Source organism: Pinus tabuliformis, chromosome 6 (assembly GCF_031772625.1).
Source record: "Pinus tabuliformis cultivar Carrire ecotype Pingquan chromosome 6, CPIR1, whole genome shotgun sequence".
Classification (NCBI taxonomy): Eukaryota; Viridiplantae; Streptophyta; class Pinopsida; order Pinales; family Pinaceae; genus Pinus; species Pinus tabuliformis.
This window is the reverse complement of record NC_142292.1, coordinates 859,590,675-859,612,373: the sequence shown is the minus strand read 5'-3', so window position 1 is coordinate 859,612,373 and position 21,699 is coordinate 859,590,675. Positions and strand designations below refer to the sequence as shown.

Here is a 21,699-nt window from a genome sequence, read left to right as displayed (position 1 = left end):
TTATGAGTAGACAGACTATGGAGCAGCTAAAACTTCCTAATCTTCTTTTTACACCCACCTTGTTGCAACTTGAAGATCAATCCATTATCAAACCAGATGGTGTATTAGAAGACATTCCAGTCTCCTTAGATTCCTGGGAATATCCAGTGGATTTCATGATTTTAACTCCCAAGAGTAATCTAGGAGGACATCCTCTTATTTTAGGAAGACCTTGGCTAGCCACAGCTGATGCTTTCATAAGTTGTAGGTCTGGGGATATGTATATTTCTGATGGAAATTCGACAAAGAATTTCAATTTGTATCCTCCAGCAAAAGCAATTATAGTAATAGGGGATAATGAGTGGGTTGATGATGAAGATACTATACAACCTGTCTTTACCATTTCTGAGATTAGCGAAGATAGTCAAATTCTGAACACATTAGAAAACTTTGAACCATCTTCAGAATATGACCACACACAATTTCAGTTGGATTCTGACGTTGAGTGTCTATCATCTAGACAAATGTCTCTTTTCTCTATGGAAGAATTTGGTAGTTCTGCCATTGAGATCTTTCCAGGAAAAACATTGAATATCAATAGAAACTTGGAAAAATCACAACAGGAGAAGCTAACCAAAATCTTGCAAAAACATTCTACTGCATTTGCATGGGAGTATACTGATATGAAAGGTATCAACCCTAAGACTTGCATTCATCACATCTACATTGAGGAAAATAGTAGACCAATCAGACAACCTCAAAGAAGGATGAATCCAAATCTTAGGGAGATAGTGAAAGAAGAACTCCAAAAGTTACTTAATGTAAACTTCATTTACCCCATTTCAGATAGCCGATGGGTTTCTCCTTTGGTTATAGTACCTAAAAAGAATGGTAAATGGAGGGTTTGCATTGATTACAGGGAATTGAACAAAGAAACCTTGAAGGATCAGTTTCCTTTGCCCTTTATTGATCAAGTATTAGATACTTTAGCAGGCAAAAAGTATTTCTCATTTTTGGATGGTTTTAGTGGTTACAATCAAATTCAGGTAGCACCTGAAGATCAGGACAAAACCACATTTACCTGTCCATGGGGGACATTTGCTTACCGAGTACTTCCTTTTGGGTTATGTAATGCACCCGCAACATTTCAAAGGGCAGTATTAGGAATCTTTTCCGATCTAATTCATGATTGTGTAGAGGTCTACATGGATGATTTTACAGTTTATGGTAACTCATTTGAAGAAGCATTAGAAAATTTGGAAAAAGTCCTTATAAGATGTAAAGAAACAAATCTTTCATTAAGTCATGAAAAATGTTTCATGATGTTTACTGAAGGGATTGTTTTAGGACATCATATTTCAGGAGATGGAATTAAAGTTGATAGATCAAAAGTTGAAGTCATCTCCAAGTTACCTATTCCAAATTGTCAGAAAGATGTTAGAAGTTTTCTTGGGTTTACTGGATATTATAGAAGATTTATTGAAAACTTCATCAAGATAGCATCTCCGCTCTTCAAATTACTTACAAAAGACTGTGAATTCAAATGGGATCCTGAATGTCAATCTGCATTTGAAACTTTAAAAACTAGAATATTTGAAGCACCCATTTTAAGAGGGCCAAATTGGAAACTCCCTTTCCACATTTCTACAGATGCTTCAGATACAGCTCTAGGAGCTGTCTTGGGACAAAAGGATTTGGTCCCTTATGCCATTTACTACACCAGTAAAAATTTGACTCCCACTGAGTTAAATTATACTGTGACTGAAAAAGAGTTCTTAGCCGTTGTTCATGCAATCAACAAGTTTAGACATTATATAACCGGCTATGAAACTTTTGTCCATACTGATCATTCTGCAATTAGATATCTTATGAACAAACCTGTTACTAATGGCAGAGTTACAAGATGGCTTTTACTTTTACAAGAATTCAATATTACTGTGTTAGATAGACCAGGGAAACAAAACACAGTAGCTGATTTCTTGTCTAGAATCCAAAATACTAACGAAGATTCTCCTGTAGAGGATAAGTTTCCAGATGAATACTTGTTTGCAGTAACTACTAAAACTCCTTGGTATGCAGATATTGCTAACTATTTAGTTACAGGGAAGCTACCTCCACACTTATTTCCTAATGAGAAAAGGAAAATCATTCAAGAGAGTTCACATTATTCATGGATTTCTAATGAATTGTTCAAAACAGGGCCAGATTGTGTGATCAGAAGATGTGTTCGGGAAGATGAAATGCCTAACATCCTTAAGGCATGTCATGATGAACCGTGCGGCGGAAACTTTGCTGACAAGAGGACGACCTATAAAATCCTTTCTTTAGGATATTATTGGCCTTCTCTCTTCAAAGATGCAAAACAATATGTCAAAAGGTGTGACAGCTTCCAAAGAGTTGGGAGACCAACTCTTTCAAATGAAATGCCATTACAGCCACATGTATGCATCGAACCCTTTGAAAAATGGGTTTTAGATTTCATTGGACCCATTAATCCACCATCTAAGCAAAAGAAGTATATATTGGTTTGTACTGATTATGTTACTAAATGGGTAGAAGCAAAGGCATTGCCTTCTGCCACTGAAAATTCAGTTGTTCAATTTCTTTTTGAGGATATTTTTACTCGTTTTGGTGTCCCAAGAGAAATTGTGACAGATCAGGGAAGTCAATTTACATCTAACTTGATGGAGAAGCTGATGGAAGAATACAAAATCAAGCACAGAACATCTACTCCATACCATCCGCAAGCAAATGGTCAAGTGGAATCTACAAACAAAGTTCTTGAAAGCATCATCACCAAAACTGTTCATCTCCACAGAAGAGATTGGGCAGAAAGGCTTCCTGAAGCCTTATGGGCCTATAGAACTACATGGAGGAACACAACAGGACATTCTCCCTATGAACTTGTTTATGGGAAAGAAGTCCTGCTCCACATTGAGTTTCAAGTCAAGACCTTCAAGATGGCATTTCAATTGGGGATGAACCTATCAGAAGCCCAAAAGCACAGAATGGAGCAGCTGAATGAGCTAGATGAGATAAGACAAGATGCAATTTTAAGGACTGATCTAGTTCAGCACCAAAGAACTAAGTGGCATGATCGACACATCAAAGAGAGAAAGTTTCAGAAGGGAGATTGGGCACTTTTGTTTGATTCAAAGTTTAAGGACTTCAAAGGAAAATTTCAAACTCATTGGCTTGGACCATATGAGATTGATGAAGTCTTTAACAATGGGGCAGTTCGAGTAAAGACCATTGATGAGCTTCAGACTCCTCTCATTGTGAATGGTCATTGATTGAAAGTCTACCACAAGCCACTCTCAAAGGAGGAATTTGTTAAAATGTTCCAAGAAGATTCTGCAATGAGGCTGGTGGAGAAGAATTCTTCTCCTCCATCAGCCTAGTCTTTGTTTCTTTCAGTTGAAAAAAAAAAAAAAAGAAAAAAAAAAGTCTCTTGTATAAGCCTGAAAACCAATCTTGGATTGGCGGTCTTATGCAGAAAATATAAGATGAAAATCAGGGGCACCTGACACTTTATATTTTCCAAATTAAAAAAAAAAAAAAATCTCTCTCTCTTTCCATCTCATTCGCCATTTCATTTTTCATTCCACTTCATCTCCATTCCATTTCATTTTTATTCCACTTCATTTTCATCCCATTTCATTTTCATCTTCACTTCCATTTCCATCTTCATTCCATTTCATTCATCTCACTCCATTTCATCAATAAAAGTCCCACTCAGGACTATTTCATTTAGTTAAGTCTTCTCTAACTACTTTTTGTATAGACAGAAGGGTGTTGTTTCAGTTTCCGCAGCTGAGAACTGTTTCCGCAGCTCGCACCAGTTTCCGCAGCTCGCACCAGATTCCGCAGCCAGCACACTCTGTCTCTACATCAGCAGTACTCTGTTTTCAAAAATCACAGTCAGAGGGCAACAAGGATGGAAGGCACCTGCAGGATCAAAAGGCAATCAGGGATCAACAACCTTAATCAACAGATGGTAAACCCATAAAGGTATGATCAAATTTTTTTTCCAAACAACCATTTAAATGTCATGTTGTGCATAATTATTAATCATGGACAGAGCCACTAAATGCAATGATTAGGCAAAGATCATCCCATTTCTCTGCCATGATAATCCTTCATCCACCTCACACCCTCATAACGGTCTCATAATCACTCTTAGTTTAAACTCAAATCGAGACTGCGCTTTTATTAATTAGCCGTACAAGGAAGAAGAGACCTATCGTACTACGTCTCTTCTCCACCACAATCTCCGCAGCCAAAACCGAAATGTGTATGAAAGCCGTCCGACTCCAAGGGATTTGGCCGTTATTTTATTCCCTTATCACTCCATTTCCGCACGCATTTGAACTCATTCTCGTGCTTGTCCTCCACTCCTTCACACTCACACCATTTCTACTCTCGTTTTTGTTGTAAACTCCACGGCTCTGTTTTAAACTCCACGGCTCTGTCTCAAACCCCGCAGCTCTGTTTCAAACTCCACAGTTCCGTTTTCAACCTGTATTACCTCGCATTACATTGTGGCTATTCCACTTACAGTCGTAGTCTATTTGTCTTTCCCTTGAGCATCCAAACACAGTCAAAGCTTCAGCCGAAGTTGAGATGGGGAAACTGCTTAGAGCTGAGCCTGAAGGTTCAAAGTATCTAGAAGGATACCCACAGACAAAGGAAGCGTTAAAGAAGGCAAAATGGTTGAAGTTCATTCAAAAATTCAAAGGATATGATAAGGAGGTAACGAAAACGTTTGCTCGTTCATTCAATGGACATACTGTGGAAGTAGGAGATCTGAAATTCACAGTCACAGAGAACTCCATAGCAACAGCAACTAATCTACCTATGGTGGGAGACCGATGGTTCAAGAACAGAGGGGTGGAAGATCAAGAATGGAAAAATATGCTTAAGAATCCAGGTATGGACACTTCAATATTCACCAAAGGGATTCCTGTACATGTTATTAAAGAAGAATGGACTGCATTGTTGTTATTAGTTCAAAAGTTTATCACATGTGAGGGCCGCTTTGGCACTATGTATATGTACCATGCTAGAATTATGATGAACTTCATGGAGGGCCATGCCATCAATTTACCTTATTTTCTGTTAAGAAGCCTAACAAAAATGAGTTCTACTGTCCAAAAGAATATAGGCAATATTGAACCTCACTTGTATCATCATGGGTTCATTAGAATTCTTATAGAGGACCAATTGAAAAACAACAATGATACATGGGAAAAGTTTTTAGTCAGAAATCATTTTCAAGAGGTAACTGAAGCTTCCGCTAGCAGCTCTCCTAGAGTCCCAAAAAGAAGTAGGAGAATGAAAAGGGATGTTGCAACCCAAGATCCTCCCATTATAGAAACTCAGGAGACTATTCAAGAAGAAGAGGTAGAGAGAGATAAAACCAAGAAACAGAAAAAGGATAAAGGGAAAGCAGTTGTCCAAGAATCATATTCATCCCCTGAACCTCCAATAGAAGAGGACTATCAAACCTTGGCTGATAGACTAGTACAACTCCAAGCTACTGCCCTCTCAAAGAAGAAACAAAAAGAAAAACAAAGCAGTCAGCAAAAGAGTACTAATGTACAAGTGAGAAGGAGCAGTAGACTTATAGAAAAGAAGAGTGTGACTAAAGAAAAACAGTCACATTTCATTGATTTGGGCACACCTAAAAAGACTCCAATCCAGCTAGATATTGAGCCAAGTCCTCCACGAGAGGAAAGTCTCTTCCAAGAAAGAGAAAAAAGTCCTCAAGAATTCGAGTTTAGGCCGAGACAAACACCTGACATTGACCCTGACCAGCAGGAGGCATACAATTATTTGGAGACCTTGGAGCAATCAGTTGCAGGTCCAAGCACTATATTGCCTCTTGAGGAACAAGTCCAATCTCTAAAACAAGAGGTGTTTGAGCTAGAAGTCCTGAACCGGCATATTAAACAGGAAAACGAGGCATTGAAAGAACAAAGCAAGGTGGACAAGATTGTCCATGACAACACCATGCTTCACCTAGGACTCTGGCAGAAGAAAAACAGAAAATTGAAGAGAAAATGCAAGAAACTGAGCAGGGCCTTGATCAATTTGAAATTCAAGTGTTTAGTCAGAAAACCAAGGACAATTTTGGCAACAAGGAGAAAGAGAAGAAGGCTGGATGTTTTGGCAGAAGCATCTGAGCACATGGACTGAAAAACACTGACAAAGTTTTGGTTGCATGAGGACATGCAACATCCTCACAGTGGGGGTATGTTGAGCCTCAGATCTGCACTTCTTTTCACATCCTCTCAGCCTCCTTTTCCATTCATTTCCTTCCTTTATCACTCATTTCCTCCATCAAATTGCTTAAATCATTGTATTATAGGACTTTTACATGGTTTATTAATTATGCTAATGACTGTGTTGTTGGATTAGAATTTTGGTTCAAGACCTGCACTTTCCGCAGCTCACACAGGGTTTCCGCAGCTGATCCCAGTTTCCGCAGCCGTTTTATTAAACGGCATGATCTAGGTGTCCTCCGGTCAGAAGAGCCACATGGGCAAGTGCGTGGAACCAAGGACATGGTGTGTGTCCTTCCAGCTCAGCCAAATCAGTTATAAACACCCATGGTCAATGAGGGGGAAACTACGGTCAACAAAGGTCATTGGCGGTGGCACGGCTCTGCGTGTTCGGTTTTAGAGCACGTGAAGCACAGCTGGCCTCTTCCTCAGCCACGCAGATGATGGGGAACACGAATCCAATAGGAGATTTAATGCCCACCACGACCGTTGCCTAAATCCGTGGACTGTGCTAGATTACGTGTTTTTCACACAGTTGATAGAATAGCGTAGTTTGTGATTAAGTTAGTTTTGTTTTTCTGCTACAAATAAAGCGTATCTGAACGCTGATTAGTTAGCTGCTAATTTGTAATTTTGAACCCCACTGTACTTTCCATTTTGCTACGTAATATATGAGAAGACTGTTCTCCATTTGAGCGTTTAATTGATCTTTTGAGCTGGCTGGAGTAGGCAGAGGGCCCCTGTTTACTTAAGGCCTGTACAGTGCTTTTCATTTCTTGCATTTCTTCTTATCAGTTTATGTATAATAGTTGTACAGAATGCTTTTGATTGCTATGTTTTGATCATGTACAATAGCTGTATATAACTTTGAATTCTGCCCATTTATATTTCTGCACTTTTCCATGACTGATCAGTGTGTTTTTGCAGATTTCTTAGGTGCCCGGGACAGTTTCTTTTCTTTCTTTTTTACAGCTGGTGGCATTTGTGATCGTCTTATCTAAACTGCTGATCTTTGTTTTTGATTTCCATTAGCATCACTGCTTTAGTTTGCACTTTATTTTCTGCTCATAGCTTATCAAGTTGTTTATCTTTTAATGGCTCTTTTTATCATAATCAACTAACTTTCCGAGGAGCCAGAACATCACTTAAGTGCAACTTGGTTATTTTGTTTAAGACTCACATTGCTAACTTGCTCATAACTCTTTCTTATATGATCAATCCAGCTGAAGGCAGAAAGGTTAAGGGAAAATTAAGTAGTGTGATTTGTCACTTAGATTGTACATTGCTTAAGATTTCATTGAAGAGTTAAAGTAGTTGTTCTTGTTTAAATGTAGATGTCATTTTCAATCTCATTTTTATCAGCAGTAGAGGTACTGGGCCAATGCCATTGGTCTTTTATTTGATGCCTTCATTTTTCCTTTAAGAGTTAATTTCATTTCAGTTGTTGTTCAAAGCTTTCTTGTAGATTACTTTTAAGCTTTAAGAATCATCTAGAACTCATCACAATCACACACACCTCACTCACTTTATTTCATTTCCATCACATCACTGTAGGAGAAATAGATTTGAAAACAAACTTAAAAAGTTAAAAACGACAAAAACTTAAGAAATAGTTGCCTAAGTACATACAATACCCATCACTTCATCAGCTTACGAGCCCCGGGTTGACATTTAAAAGTTGCAATTTAGACAACACTAAATTGACCAAACAATCACTTCCAGGACGTCTCGTCCAAGATGAGCCTCATGGACACCTTGATTCGTCCCACTATTCTATATGGCTCAAATATTTGGGGACCGTCTTTACTTGAGTCGAATTTCACTTCAGTTGAGAGAGTCCAGACTCTTCTTATCCACTGCATCATTAGATGCAAGCAGACAATACCTCAGCACATTATCCTTGCAGAGTTTGGAGCTTAACCCTTTCGGCTTGAGATAGTCTTTAGTTTGGTGTCATTCTTGCATCGTGTCCAAGGATTTGCAGACTCAATAAAGAGTAGGGACCATTACCCTTACTTGGCATATTGCTCTTTTGAGAATATTGCTCGTTCTATTCCCTCGGGCCGAGCTAGATGTTTATTTATAGGGGTTTCAGATCTCTTAGAGTTAATGGGCATTCAGTTGGATCATCTCCATCCTTTCCGATATTCCTTGGATGCTCTTGGTCACCTTGTACCTACTAGACAGGAGTTAAACAAGATCATCAGGGAGGACATCTACAGGCAATTTGTCCAGGTCACCTGGGTCAATCCTCCTGGAGGGTTGCGCCCAAAGATGGCCTTCTACTCTAAGAACTTATTGGAGTTGAGAGACGAGCTCATTATTCGACCCCAGTATACGTTTCACCACTGGATGCATGCTCTTCTATTAGGTCCCTATAATACTAGTGATTACCCCATTACTATTGTAGTTATACCCCTTATTTATATTGTTGTGCCCCTATTGCCCCCATATTGTTATTACTGTGCCCCATAGAATCCCTCTATTGCTATTTTTGTGGCTTTATATTATTATTGTTAGGTCGGCTAGATTATATTGTGACTCCTTAGACTCCTATATGTAGAAAGAATATTTTGTCATTTGAATCATCTAAGAATTGTTTATTTATGTAATGTAAAGGAGGATGCCCCCTCAAAGAGGCTGAATTCTAAGGCATTGATCTATCTTTTCTTGAGCTGGTTTCGTAACATTTGGTATCAGAGCTTTGGATTCTAGGGTTTCATTGCTCCAAACAGGTCATTGTGGCATTTTCACTATAAATTTTTTTATGCAACGTTTCAGAAGTTGAAAAAAAAACCCATTTGAGAAGAAATCATGCTGAACCTTGGGTCCAAATTTCAGAGCTTTTCGCGCTATATTTGTGGAGATATGATCTGAGGAAGTTGGTCTTTTTGCAGACTCCTGAATTACATTCCAAACAGGTGACCTGGGGGAAATCGTCATAACTTTTTCTCTGGGGATCGGATTGAAATTTCGTAAGAAGGTGCAGAAAGAGGACGGACTTTAGTTTATTCTATGCATTTTTCAGATCCATAGGTCGAAACAGTGACACGTGGCATGTCGTACAAGTTTGCTCTACTGAACTAGTCTATAATCAAGTCACTGTGGGAGATTTCACATAACTCTTCTTTGGAGAAACCAATTTGGGTCAGACTTGTGGCATTGGAAAGAGGACACAGAAGGCTACTACAGATCGCAATTCCAGAACTGGATGATCCGAAATTACAGAGATACATCAGATTCAATATCAGGCTTCTACAAAGTGAAAAAAGGTGTATAGTTTTTTTTAAATTCTTGCGTAAGCGTGGTTTGAAGGAATTCAAAGGGCATAGTAAAGCATTATTATCAGTAACTGATGCCCCGAGGAAAGAAAATTCAAACACCTAATAAGGAACCTGAAAGCTCTAGCATGACTCATGAAGAAGAGGAATAAATGCTACATGATATATCAAAATTACAAGAACAAGTGCAACAAATGTCACGCTCACAAAAGCTAACAGAAGCTAAGATAAATGGCGTGGAATCTAAGATAAATGGCGTGGAATCTAAAATAAAGGGCATGGAAGCTAAGATGGAAGATTCGGAGATAGATTTGAAGAGAGACATGGCAGATTTGAAGACAGACATGACAGATTTGAAGACAGATTTAACAAATTTTCTACAAGAAATACTTACTAATGGTGAAAAAGGTTGTAAAAGAAACTCATGATGTGAACAAAAGAAATGTTAATCATGATTCCATAGACTCTAATGTTGGATCGAAGACCCATCATATTCCAAAAATCGATATGAGGAAGTTTGATGGCAAGGATCCCGCCATATGGATATTACAGATGGAGCAGTTCTTCGATCTCAATAATGTGCAAAACACACAAAAGGTACGTATGGCAACTTTATATTTGGAACTAAATCAGTTTGTATGGTATTAATGGCTTTGCTCTCGTAAACAATTTATCACTTGGGCAATTTTTACGGAAGAATTGATAGCACATTATGAGGATACAAAAAGCAACATTTTTTTTAGCCAATTGATAAGTCTCAAACAAAAGGGTTCAATAATGGAGCACATTGAGGAGTTCCAAAAATTGAACATAAGAATAAAAGATATTCCAGAGGAGCATAGGATTGATGTGTTCATAGGGTCTTTAAAGGATAATATCCAACATGATGTTCGTCTTTGAGAAAATGATTCATTAGAAAAGGCATTCAGGTTAGCAAGAAAAATGGAAAGCAAAATTATGGCAACCGGGAAGCATACCACTCACAACTATAAAGACGGAAATGTTATTGCCCCTAGTCTTCCACAACCTATAAGGTTGACACCACAACAATTGGAAGAAAAAAGAGAAAAAGGGCTTTGTTACAGTTGTGATAGCAAATACACTAAAGGTCATAAGTGTGCTGAAAAGAAATTATTCTACATAGATTGTGAAGAGGAAGAAGAAAAGGAGCAAGAAATGTCAAAAGAAGAGGATATACTCCAAGAACAAAGCCTAGATGAAGAACAAATAAATCTGACCATATCTTGTAATGCATTGGCGGGAATTACCACTCCTCAAACCATCAAGATAGAAGGACAAATCAAAAAGAAAAAGGTAATAGTGTTGATTGATTCAGAAAGCACCCACAATTTTATTCATTGTAGGGTAGCAAAAGAATTGAATTGCTTCCTATATCCAGCACCAGAGTGTCAAGTAATGATTGCAAATGGAGGAAAAATAAATTGCTCTGGAAAGTGCCATAATATCAAGCTATCCATGGGAGAATATGTATTGACTAACCCAATGCTTTCCATTCCAATGGGAGATGTTGATGTTGTACTAGGAGTCCAATGGCTACAATCCTTGGGTACAATAGCTTTTAATTTTCAAGAACTTTTCATTAAATTTTCTACGGAAGGAAAGGAAGTTGAATTAAGGGGTATTGCAGGGAAACCAGGAAAGATAATCAGCTCTAATGGTATGACAAAGCTTCTAAAAAAGGAGCAAAGAGGTGTAATTGCACAATTATGTTCGCTAAATGTTTCCACATCGGAATCATCTATTTCTCCAGATCTCCAAAAAGTCCTGGACAATCATTCCAAGGTATTTGAGACTCCCAAAGGTCTCCCACCTATGCGTGATCATGATCATGCTATTCATCTGATTCCACGAAGTGTTCCTCCAAACATCAGACCGTACAGATATCCCTATGTCCAAAAAAGTGAAATTGAACGTATGGTTGCAGAAATGCTAGAGGTTAGTATAATTCAACCGAGTCAAAGTTCTTTCTCTGCTCCAGTAGTATTGGTGTACAAGAAGGATGGATCATGGCGCATGTGTCCAGATTATAGGGAGCTCAACAAGCTCACTATTAAAGATAAGTTCCCCATTCCTATCATTGATGAATTACTGGATGAATTGCATGGATCAATTTACTTCACCAAGTTGGATCTTCGTTCAGGATATCATCAAATCAGAATGAAGATTGAAGACATTCTGAAAACGACATTTAGAACTCATGAGGGTTATTATGAATTTTTGGTCATGCCTTTTGGCCTTACCAATGCACCTTCAACATTTCAAGGTTTGATGAATTCAATTTTCAAACCATTCCTTAGAAAATTTGTGTTAGTATTTTTTGATGATATACTAATCTACAGCAAGTCTTGGAAGGATCATGTTGAACATGTTGACAGGGTGCTACAACTATTGGAGGAGAAACAATTATATGCAAAAAGATCCAAATGTTTCTTTGGAGTCCAGGAGGTGGAATATTTGGGTCATATTGTATCTCATGAAGGAGTTAAGGTAGACCCTAGCAAAATTAAAGCCATTAAGGAATGGAAAATCCCCACATCCATAAAGCATCTGCGAGGATTTCATGGGTTGACAGAGTATTATCGCAAGTTTGTTAAGAATTATGGGAGAATAGTAGCACCTCTAACAACATTATTGAAGAAAGATGCATTTTCATGGACTCCGAAAGCAACAAAGGCCTTTGAACATCTTAAAGAGGCAATGTGCCAAGCATCGGTCTTAGCTACACCGGACTTCACAAAAACCTTTATTGTGGAATGTGATGCTTCAGGAAATGGAATTGGTGCTGTTCTAATGCAAGATGAAAGACCCATTGCTTTTGAAAGTCGTCCAATCAAGGGAAATTTTTTAAGCAAAGCTATTTATGAGAAGGAAATGTTGGCAATACTCCATGCACTTAAGAAATGGCGACCCTACCTAATGGGAAGACACTTCAAGGTAAAAATGGATCATGATAGCTTTAAATACTTTTTAGAACAAAGATTATCCTCTGAAGAGCAACAAAAGTGGGTCACAAAGATGTTGGGTTATGATTTTGAAATTGTCTACAAAAAAGGGAAGCAAAATGTGGTGGCAGATGCACTCTCAAAAAAGGATGAGGATGTGGAAGCATTGTTGTGCGCCATTTCTATTATCCAACCAGATTGGATAAACGAAGCAAGGGAGGAATGGAAGAATGACGAAGAAGTGTGGGCACTTATTCGAAAGCTACAACAAGATTCCAGTATGTCTGATACATTTAGCTAGCAAAATGATTCGTTATGGTACAAAGATCGCTTATACCTCTGTAAGAATTCCCAGCTAAAACAAAAGATTCTTATGGAATTGCACACTTCTCCCTTAGAAGGGCACTCAGGATTTTTAAAAACTTACCACAGGGTTAAGAAGGAATTTTTTTGGGATGGCCTTAAATCAGATATTCAAAAGTTTGTGGCGGAATGTTTGGTTTGCCAACAAAATAAAGTTGAAACAATTAAGACACTGGGTCTATTACAACCTTTATCCATTCCAAGCCAACATTGGGAGGAGGTTTCAATGGATTTTATCACAGGTTTACCCAAGTCTGAGCGAAAGAGTGTCATCATGACAGACTTACCAAGTATGCACACTTTTGTGCATTATCACATCCATTTAAAGCCAGTACAATTTTTACTGCATTTATGGAAACAATTCAAAAGCTACATGGAAACCCAAAGATTATTGTAAGTGACAGAGATCCCATTTTCACTGGAAATTTTTGGACAGAATTATTTTCTTGTCTTGGTACTCAGTTAGCTCATAGCTCATCTTATCATCCTCAATCTGATGGGCAAACTGAGATAGTAAACAAATGTTTGGAAGGATATCTTCATTGCTTTGTATCTGATAAACAGACACAATGGGTCAAATGGTTGCCTCTGGCTAAATGGTGGTATAACACTTCCTTTCATATAGCAACAAAAATGACCCCATTTATGGCACTTTATGGGTATCAACCACCATCCATCACATCATATTTAAGAGAAAATTCTAAGGTTCAGGCAGTGGAACATCACATCGAACATCAACAACAAGTCCTCCAACTCTTAAAGGATAACCTCGTGTTGGCACAGAATAGAATGAAACAACAGGCAGATCAACATCGCAGTGAAAGAAGTTTTGATGTAGGTGATTGGGTATTCCTACGGCTACAACCATATAAGCAAATGTCCCTCAAGCAAGCTAAGAAGGATAATAAATTATCACCAAAGTATTATGGTCCGTACAAGGTGTTGCAAAAGATTGTTACTATGGCATACAAATTGGAGCTTCTTGCAGCATCTCGATTGCACCCAGTTTTCCATGTTTCATGTTTAAAGAAGGTTATAGGTGACAAGCTCCTAGTTCAAACAATATTGCGAGAACTTGACGAGGAAGGAAAAATTATATTGGAACCGGAAGCAGTCATAGAAACAAGAACTCGACAGCTACAAAATCAATCAATTTCAGAGTATCTTATCAAGTGGAAGAACTTATCCGCTGAACATTCCACATGGGAGGATGAAAAATTTATGTAAAAGTATCCAGAACTACTCAAGCGTTGAGGACAACACTTTTTTGAAGGCGAGGGGCATGTTGAGTCCCTATAATACTAGTGATTACCCCATTACTATTGTAGTTATACCCCTTATTTATATTGTTGTGCCCCTATTGCCCCCATATTGTTAGTATTGTGCCCCATAGAATCCCTCTATTGTTATTTTTGTGGCTTTATATTATTATTGTTGGGTCGACTGGATTATATTGTGACTCCTTAGACTCCTATATATATAAAGGAGGTTTTGTCATTTGAATCAATCCAAGAATTGTTCATTTATGTAATGTAAAGGAGGTTGCCCTCTCGAAGAGGCTGAATTCTAAGGCGTTGATCTATCTTTTCTATCTTTTCTTGAGCTAGTTTCATAACATCTTCGCATTCCTCTAGGCCAGTTCAAAGTAGGTTCTCATAGACTTCAGGTAGAGACAGACCACCAGATTGATAGGCCAGACAAAATATGTTAAGTATGTCATTTACAGGAAGTAGAGACCGAGGTGAACTTCATTTTTGGATGCCCTATCTACTACGAGATCAGAAGAAGGTTCCATTGCTTGTTCAGAGACTCTCAGACCCTCACAGACTTTTTCAGGTATCCCGATCAAAGATGTTTGACCCTATATATGCAAGAGGCTCTTAGGTTCTGAGCACATATTCTTCAGCCTCCCATCAGACCAAACCCCACACAGAGGATCACAACATTTTTCAGGGTACTACCTTCAGACAGGGGCACAAAGAGAACGATTGATACCATTTCATATCCAGAGTCTAGATTAGTGAGGATTCGTGGGACCTCACCCCACCACACGAGACCCCAACAGCTAAACCGTCTCAGATCCGTCCCTGGGAGACTGAGTAGGTCCTCTAGACCTCAGCAATGAACAAACTACCCCAGACAATGAATTAGTGGACACTCTGTACCTCCCACTGACCCTTCATCAGGCCAACAAACTTTGTGGAATTTTTTTTCAGCGCTCTTCAGTCAGTGTCAGATGTTAGGAGAGATGGGTCTGATCCTCTTCGTCAAGGCATTCCATACATTGTATCTTTTATATTCCTGCATTGTACCTTAGATATTCATGAATTTTATTTTTTATAGGAGACTGTTTGGTTCTCCCGCATTTTATGGACATCATTGTACTCAACAGTCCCTTTGACCTACTTTGTGGTCATTAGTTAGACATAAATACAATTATCTTATCAACTGTCCAATATGCTCAATAAACCAATCTTACCTATTTCCCTAAGATAAGCGTTATTTCCAAGTTGAACTGTATATGATTACATGCTTTACAACAAAACTCCAACACGATAACCGGTAACAGTGAACACCACAATCTTGGTCGTCGCTCATGGAACAATTACCGATTCACCAAACGTTGCACCGCCTCTGTGTGAAAATGCCAAATGCAAACACTTAACAATGCAGAAATGCAATAGGTTCTAGTTATATGTTAAAACACAGGTTTTTGTTTAATAAAAAGACAAATTTTTATTCCCTGCTTCACCAAATGAACCCACCATGCACACCACATCGAGGTGCGCCACACCCGTTGCAAAGAACAAACCCATCCGGCGATTATGGAGTACCAAGTTCTTATGGGAAGAACCCTGGTTCGTATGGGTTCTTTTGAGACGTCCCCATTCCAGCACTCCAACACCCGGTTCATGGAGACAAGAACCCAATACAGGTTTGTGAACCCCACTCCTGGGTTCGCGAACCCCTGCTACATAGTTTAAAATTTTCATCATAAAAGATGAAGCAACATTGTCTCATAAAGGAAATTGGAAGAAGATCCATACACACCAAGAGGAATTGGTGACGAAGGCAGCAAAAGAGGCTAGATGGCCTCATGTTTTTAAAACTGATAAATCATATGTGTTTGCAGGTCAAGAGCATAGACAGATTGTCCAAAAGGAAGAGAAGGTGCAGGAATTGCTTCTCAAAAGCAGAGGCAAGTAGAAATATGTTTCAACCCTGCAAGCAACTAATAAAGATAGTCATGGCAACAAATAGAACAATGTTAACTTGTGAAAGTAGCCAAATGTAAGATGAAGGACAGCCATTGAAATTTGTTATAAAAGAAAGTGCATATGAGGAGGGCAGCCTCATAAAGGAGAGAGGACAAAATTCCACTGCGATGCCGTTACAATATGAAAAGGAATTGAAATTTAGGAAGGACTGTTTGGACAACCCATGGTTTGAAGGAACTTGCACCAGGAATGAAGGCAAGAAGCATCATGAAGAGGTCAGGATGACTAAACCATCTGACTTTGGATAAATTACATGATGTAATGGCTGCAGGGATAGCAAGAAGAGGACAACACATGTTGTAAGAAGAAGGAGAAAGGGAGAAGCATGAGACAAGTTTGTCTCATGAAGATGAAATTTTGTTCCATTGTCAACCAAGGCATATGGAGTAGAAACCTGTTCTAGAAATTAACAACATCCTACAAATAAAAAATCTGCATATTTTGTTGGAGGCAGCAATGAAGGAGAACCAACAATTAAAGAACAAAGAAATTGCTGCAATTGATCCATTTATTTTGCAAGAGATGCGAATCTACTTTCCATAGAGAAGCAATGTGAAAGGTTATCAAATTTTTGTAATTAAGAATGGGAACTATATGAGGAGATGGAAAATGAAGCCATGGAATTTTTGAAGAAACTGTTGAGAATGAGTGGCACCAACCGTTTGGACCAGCAAGAGAACGAGCTGGCCACTAAAATTGAGAAGTTGTGGAAGTTGAAGGTACCTAGGAAATGGTACAGCGAGAAGGAAGAGACAGTCAGCTACAGAACTTGGTTGACTGTGGTTGACTGTAGGAGAACGCATTAAAGCAAGTGGAAGGCAGCAACAAAGCAAAACATGGGAACCTGGAAGGACAAGGACAGTTGTAGAACAATAGAGCAAGCACGCCACTGAGCAACAGGAGCACTAAGTCTAGGATCTAGGAGGACTGCAACAAATTTGAAGACATGTGCCCAGGAGGTCATATAAATTTCCACTGGGGAGTTTGATGCAAGAGCATTAACCCTAGGCAACCCATTTTTGTCTAAACCCCAAGAGGGTCACGAAATTTTCCAAAGGAGAAGGAATTCCCTAAATTATAATTTGTATAAAATTAAGACAATGTGTCCGGACATTAAAAGAATGTCGGTTATTAGTTTGTTTTGGTGTGCTGGTATTGTGGCCAAGTCGGCCTTTGTAGAGATCACAAGTGTGCAGCTGAGTTGTAGACCCTTTGTAGAGATCACAAGTGTGCAGCTGAGTTGTAGATAATTTTAGGTTGTTGGGACAAATGTCTAAATTGTCGTTGTTCGGGAAGGATATTTCCTAAAGCATCAAAGAAATGTGTACAATCAGAGCTGGAAAAAAAAACCAACTGTGGAGACCTCGACTCGAATCCCAGTAAACACACCATGGACAGATAAGGCTCTCAGGTCTGTAAATTGTCGCTAGATTATGTAATTACTCGGAATAATGGAAATACAAATTCTAGTTGCTGCTTGTATCAATTTAACTGTTAGCTTCCTGTGTTATATTGAGGTATCGAATAGGAAGCGACGCATTAAACCCGTATCACGTAACCTATGAAATGTCATGCTATTTTATATGATTGTGTGCAATGCGAATTACACAATTCACTCTTGGTTTATGATTAGTTTTGTATTGTATTTGTACCTTTGGACGACGACATTGGTCAAATCTCGCATTATATAAAACTGTGTAAAAGGCACCAGTAGCACAAGAACCACGAAGAGTCTGTAAGTGAGCAAGAAGAGGGATAGGTGGCGTAGCCCATGGAGATTGGAAAGACCCACAAGTTTAACAACCGCAATGGGATTCATATGCCAAGTCTGCAGAAGAGGGATAGGTGGCGTAGCCCATGGAGATTGGAAAGACCCACAAGTTTAACAACCGCAATGGGATTCATATGCCAAGTCTGCAGTTGTTTAGAAATTTGGGGATCGTACTTGATCATATAACAGAGCTGAGCATTGTGACTGCGAGAGGCTCTGCCATAAGTGGGAATTTTAAATCACTAGTTGCGCATTTTGTTTAGCTTCATCAAGTATTCACCAAGAAGGGTTAAGCTTGAGAATCCCTAGAATTAGCTGCATCGAGTGATCGCTAGCAAGATCAAGGTAGTAACACTGAGTGTGCCATTCGGGCTTTTGATTTGGGAGCACAATTGTGCATTGGTCACGAATCTTGAATATTGACTCCTGTGGGTTAGTGATTTGGGAGCACAATTGTGCATTGGTCACGAATCTTGAATGTTGACTCCTGAGGGTTAGAGCAGAAACAAGGTAAAATGTAAACAAGGTCTGGCATAGCCAAGCCATATCAAAGATGCTGTAGACTAGCCAGATAGGCTGCATTAAAAAGTACAGTCTAATTGTTCTATGTTTTGGTTTTTCCACCACCGCAATTTTCTTACGGATACAAATTGGTGAGATTGGATACAAATTGGTGAGATTGTGATTTTTTAGTTGTTTTAAATGTATTTTTAGATGCATAAATGAATTCAGTACCCTTAAAAAAATTTTGTAAATCCTTATAGCACTTGAATTATGCAAACTACAACGGGATTATGCAAATTACACCTACACGCTCAAATTTGTAATTCCAACAAATCTACCCATCTTTTCCAAATTTCAGAGAAAATTGATCAGAAATATTCCCAGAAAAGCCAAAAATATTAAAGAGTTAAGACTACATTTAAAAAAAAGACGACAAGCACTTCTAGAAACTGACTTTTTTGCAGTTCTCTGCTGAGCATCTTTTGCATAACGCACGAGTTGAAGATAGCCTACATGTAACCACAAAATATATTCTTTCATAATCTTATATATCTACAAAACTGGCCCGTCTGTGTGTGTACTGATCATAAATATATCAATCAGACTTCTCATTCTCCCCAGTCATATCCACCGAATACTCAAAAGGTTGATGTTATGCTTCTATCCATGATCAATGAAAAAAGGACACAAATTCATTTAGGCACAGAAGCTATAAGAATTACCTCTCAGCTGCTGGTGCAAAACCGATAACATAGTATGTAACACAAACCCAAATGCCTGCTTCTAGCAAAGAGAGTGGAATTCCTACTATCCATGTTGGTAAAACATAAGCCCAACATGGATAGAACAGAAGGTCTCTTTGCTTGTAGAAAACTGGAAGACGGCTAACTGTCATGGATAATTCTGGGAAAGCATTGAAGATTATATGAACTAGTCCATAGAAAAGAGCTCCCATGTACAGGTTTCCATCATTAACAGTTCGGTGATGCATTTCCGTGCGTAAAAACAGGGTCATTGTGACTGCCCCTACAACTAAAATCTGCATATCTGTTTGTCAGCATTCATACTTCTTATCTCCGTTAAGTGAATAAAAAAATGGCATGCCTTCTCATAATTTGTATTCCAACTTACCTGTGCTGTTTTGAATATATATACAAAAGAGTTTCTCTTCATAAGCAGCCATTCTCTGGAAAGGCAGGCTCTGAATATGTTCGTTTTACTGACACCATACTTAGAAGATGAAAGAGCAGCGGGATGGGTTTTTTTCCTATCATATGGATGTGATAACTCTTCTGAAAGGTTCTTGCCAACATGAAATGAATGAAAAGCCTTCGCAAATTCTTTGACAGGTATGTAACGGTAGAGTTGGCTTTCAACTGCCCAATACTGTTCTTGATCCTTTCTCGAGGTCACCTGTAAAATTTAAGTAGCTCCAGCGCAGATGCAATTAAGAAGTGAAATCTAACGAGCGGTATTTGCAACACAAATTTAATCAATCCATTTAATCACTAATGTTGTAAATAGATAGAAAGGAACCCTGGTAAGTCGTAGCTCACAAAGTTATCAAGCTCCACAGCAATCATATCCGTGAAAATGCTGTAAATCTTTCTGTTTTGAGATATAGATGATAGTTTGTAACTACCACTCTCAATCCACAGGACAAAACATAATTGTATCAGAAATTATACTTACTTCCTGTAAGAAATCAGCAACCCCTTTTCTTTCTGGGCACTTGAAGCCCATGGACTCGAAGAAATCAAGCACAGATTCTCGAGGTCCTTGATAAACCACCTCTCCTTCAGACATTAAGATGATGTCATCGAATAATTCATATGTTTCAGGAGCAGGTTGCAGAAGAGAGATCAACATTGTCGCATCCAAGAGATGGATAATTTGGCGAAAACACTTGATGATCTGGAAAGTCGTAGCGCTGTCCAATCCGGTTGAAATTTCATCCATAAAAAGAGCTTTTGCACGACCGACCAACATTTCTCCTGCACAGATCTTATCAAACGATCAGACAATTGCTTTGGCACTACTATATTATGCAAATGCAAATTTTCAGTGGTGCCAAGGAACTATTCTTGCTTAGCCCACCAGTCGTAACCCTCTTCTTCTGGCCTCCAGAGATTCCACGGCGCATCTGATTTCCAACCATTGTGTCTGCACAAATGTCCAAACCCAGAACCTGGAAGAAATCAAGGACACGGCAATCTATGTCAATAATCTATATGCCTAAAAAACCTGATACATCCTCATCCCATAAGCTTTTGACGAATAACCTTTAACACATAGTCCGTGAAAAGGCTAGTTGGTTGTCCCTCAATTGAAGTTTCCTGTAGGCAATAAGAAAAAATGATTCTGCAATAAGTGAGAATTTTGAAATCACAGAACTTGGGCAAAATAGCTAGTTTGAACGGGCGAGACAGGTCACTAGGGGCAAAGCATATCTTTCAGGATTCGAATATTGGTAATAAACATCGAGTTTTACCATCAGACCAAAACCCCATCGATGACACAAGAATCGTCAAGAGTTAATTGAGGCATTGAATAGCACCACTCCTCTTTAGCAGAAATGCCTACCTTCATGAAGACATCAACATCCGAATCCGGTTTGATGCCGGCCTCCTTTTCACGTCTTGAAAGTTCTTGCAGCAGCTCTGGAAAGCAGTGCATAAACATGGGTTCAATATTCAATGGGAAAATGCTGTAACTTTGGGAAAAAAATTAAGCACTCACCGTATCTTGACAACGCGCTGAAAAATCCAATGTTTCCCTTACTGTCATTTCACCGAGGTGCAAGTCATGCTGGCTAATATAAGTAGATGTTCTTTGAGGCACAAATTCATTTAATGAGTGCCCATTGTAGGTTACAGCTCCAGTGACCTGTAAAATGAAAAAGATAAATTTTCTGTAAGAAGTAGAGTCACTTATGAAAACTTGTTAAATGTTGATGTACTAAAATATAGACAGCGAAAAAATTGGGCACATTTGAGAGTAAAAAACAATGTCGAATTTCTTAAGCCATATATTTAAAACTTGGATGGCATTTCTTACAATATTATTTTACTAGAATAGATCCTAAACTTACTGTGAGATCACGATCAGGCTTCCCAGCCAGAGTTGTTAGCAATGTAGTTTTTCCAGCACCAGGTGGACCAAGAAGAAGTGCCATTCTGAACGGTTCAATGACGTTTCATGAGAATGGAGATTGTCTCTGAAATGGCTGACCTATCTAGGAACAAAGGGCATATGAAAAACTTACCTAGAAGGCTT

At 38.7% G+C, this 21,699-nt stretch overlaps 1 protein-coding gene across 2 annotated transcripts in view; it reads right to left on the bottom strand.

The window, feature by feature from the left end:
- The window catches only part of LOC149261604 (ABC transporter G family member 35-like), a 46,972-nt gene extending 25,871 nt beyond the window's left edge, over window positions 1-21,101 (bottom strand). For both annotated transcript variants that reach the window (XM_089422433.1, XM_089422435.1), the window contains exons 1-6: window positions 21,007-21,101; window positions 20,706-20,759; window positions 20,521-20,611; window positions 20,116-20,417; window positions 19,555-19,836; window positions 19,146-19,462 (exon numbers count right to left, since the gene is read on the bottom strand). In XM_089422433.1, the coding sequence (XP_089278559.1) occupies window positions 19,146-19,462; window positions 19,555-19,836; window positions 20,116-20,417; window positions 20,521-20,611; window positions 20,706-20,759; window positions 21,007-21,099 (1,139 nt within the window). In that variant the 5' untranslated portion in view covers window positions 21,100-21,101. The remainder of the gene's footprint in view (window positions 1-19,145; window positions 19,463-19,554; window positions 19,837-20,115; window positions 20,418-20,520; window positions 20,612-20,705; window positions 20,760-21,006) is intronic.
- Window positions 21,102-21,699: the final 598 nt, after the last annotated feature.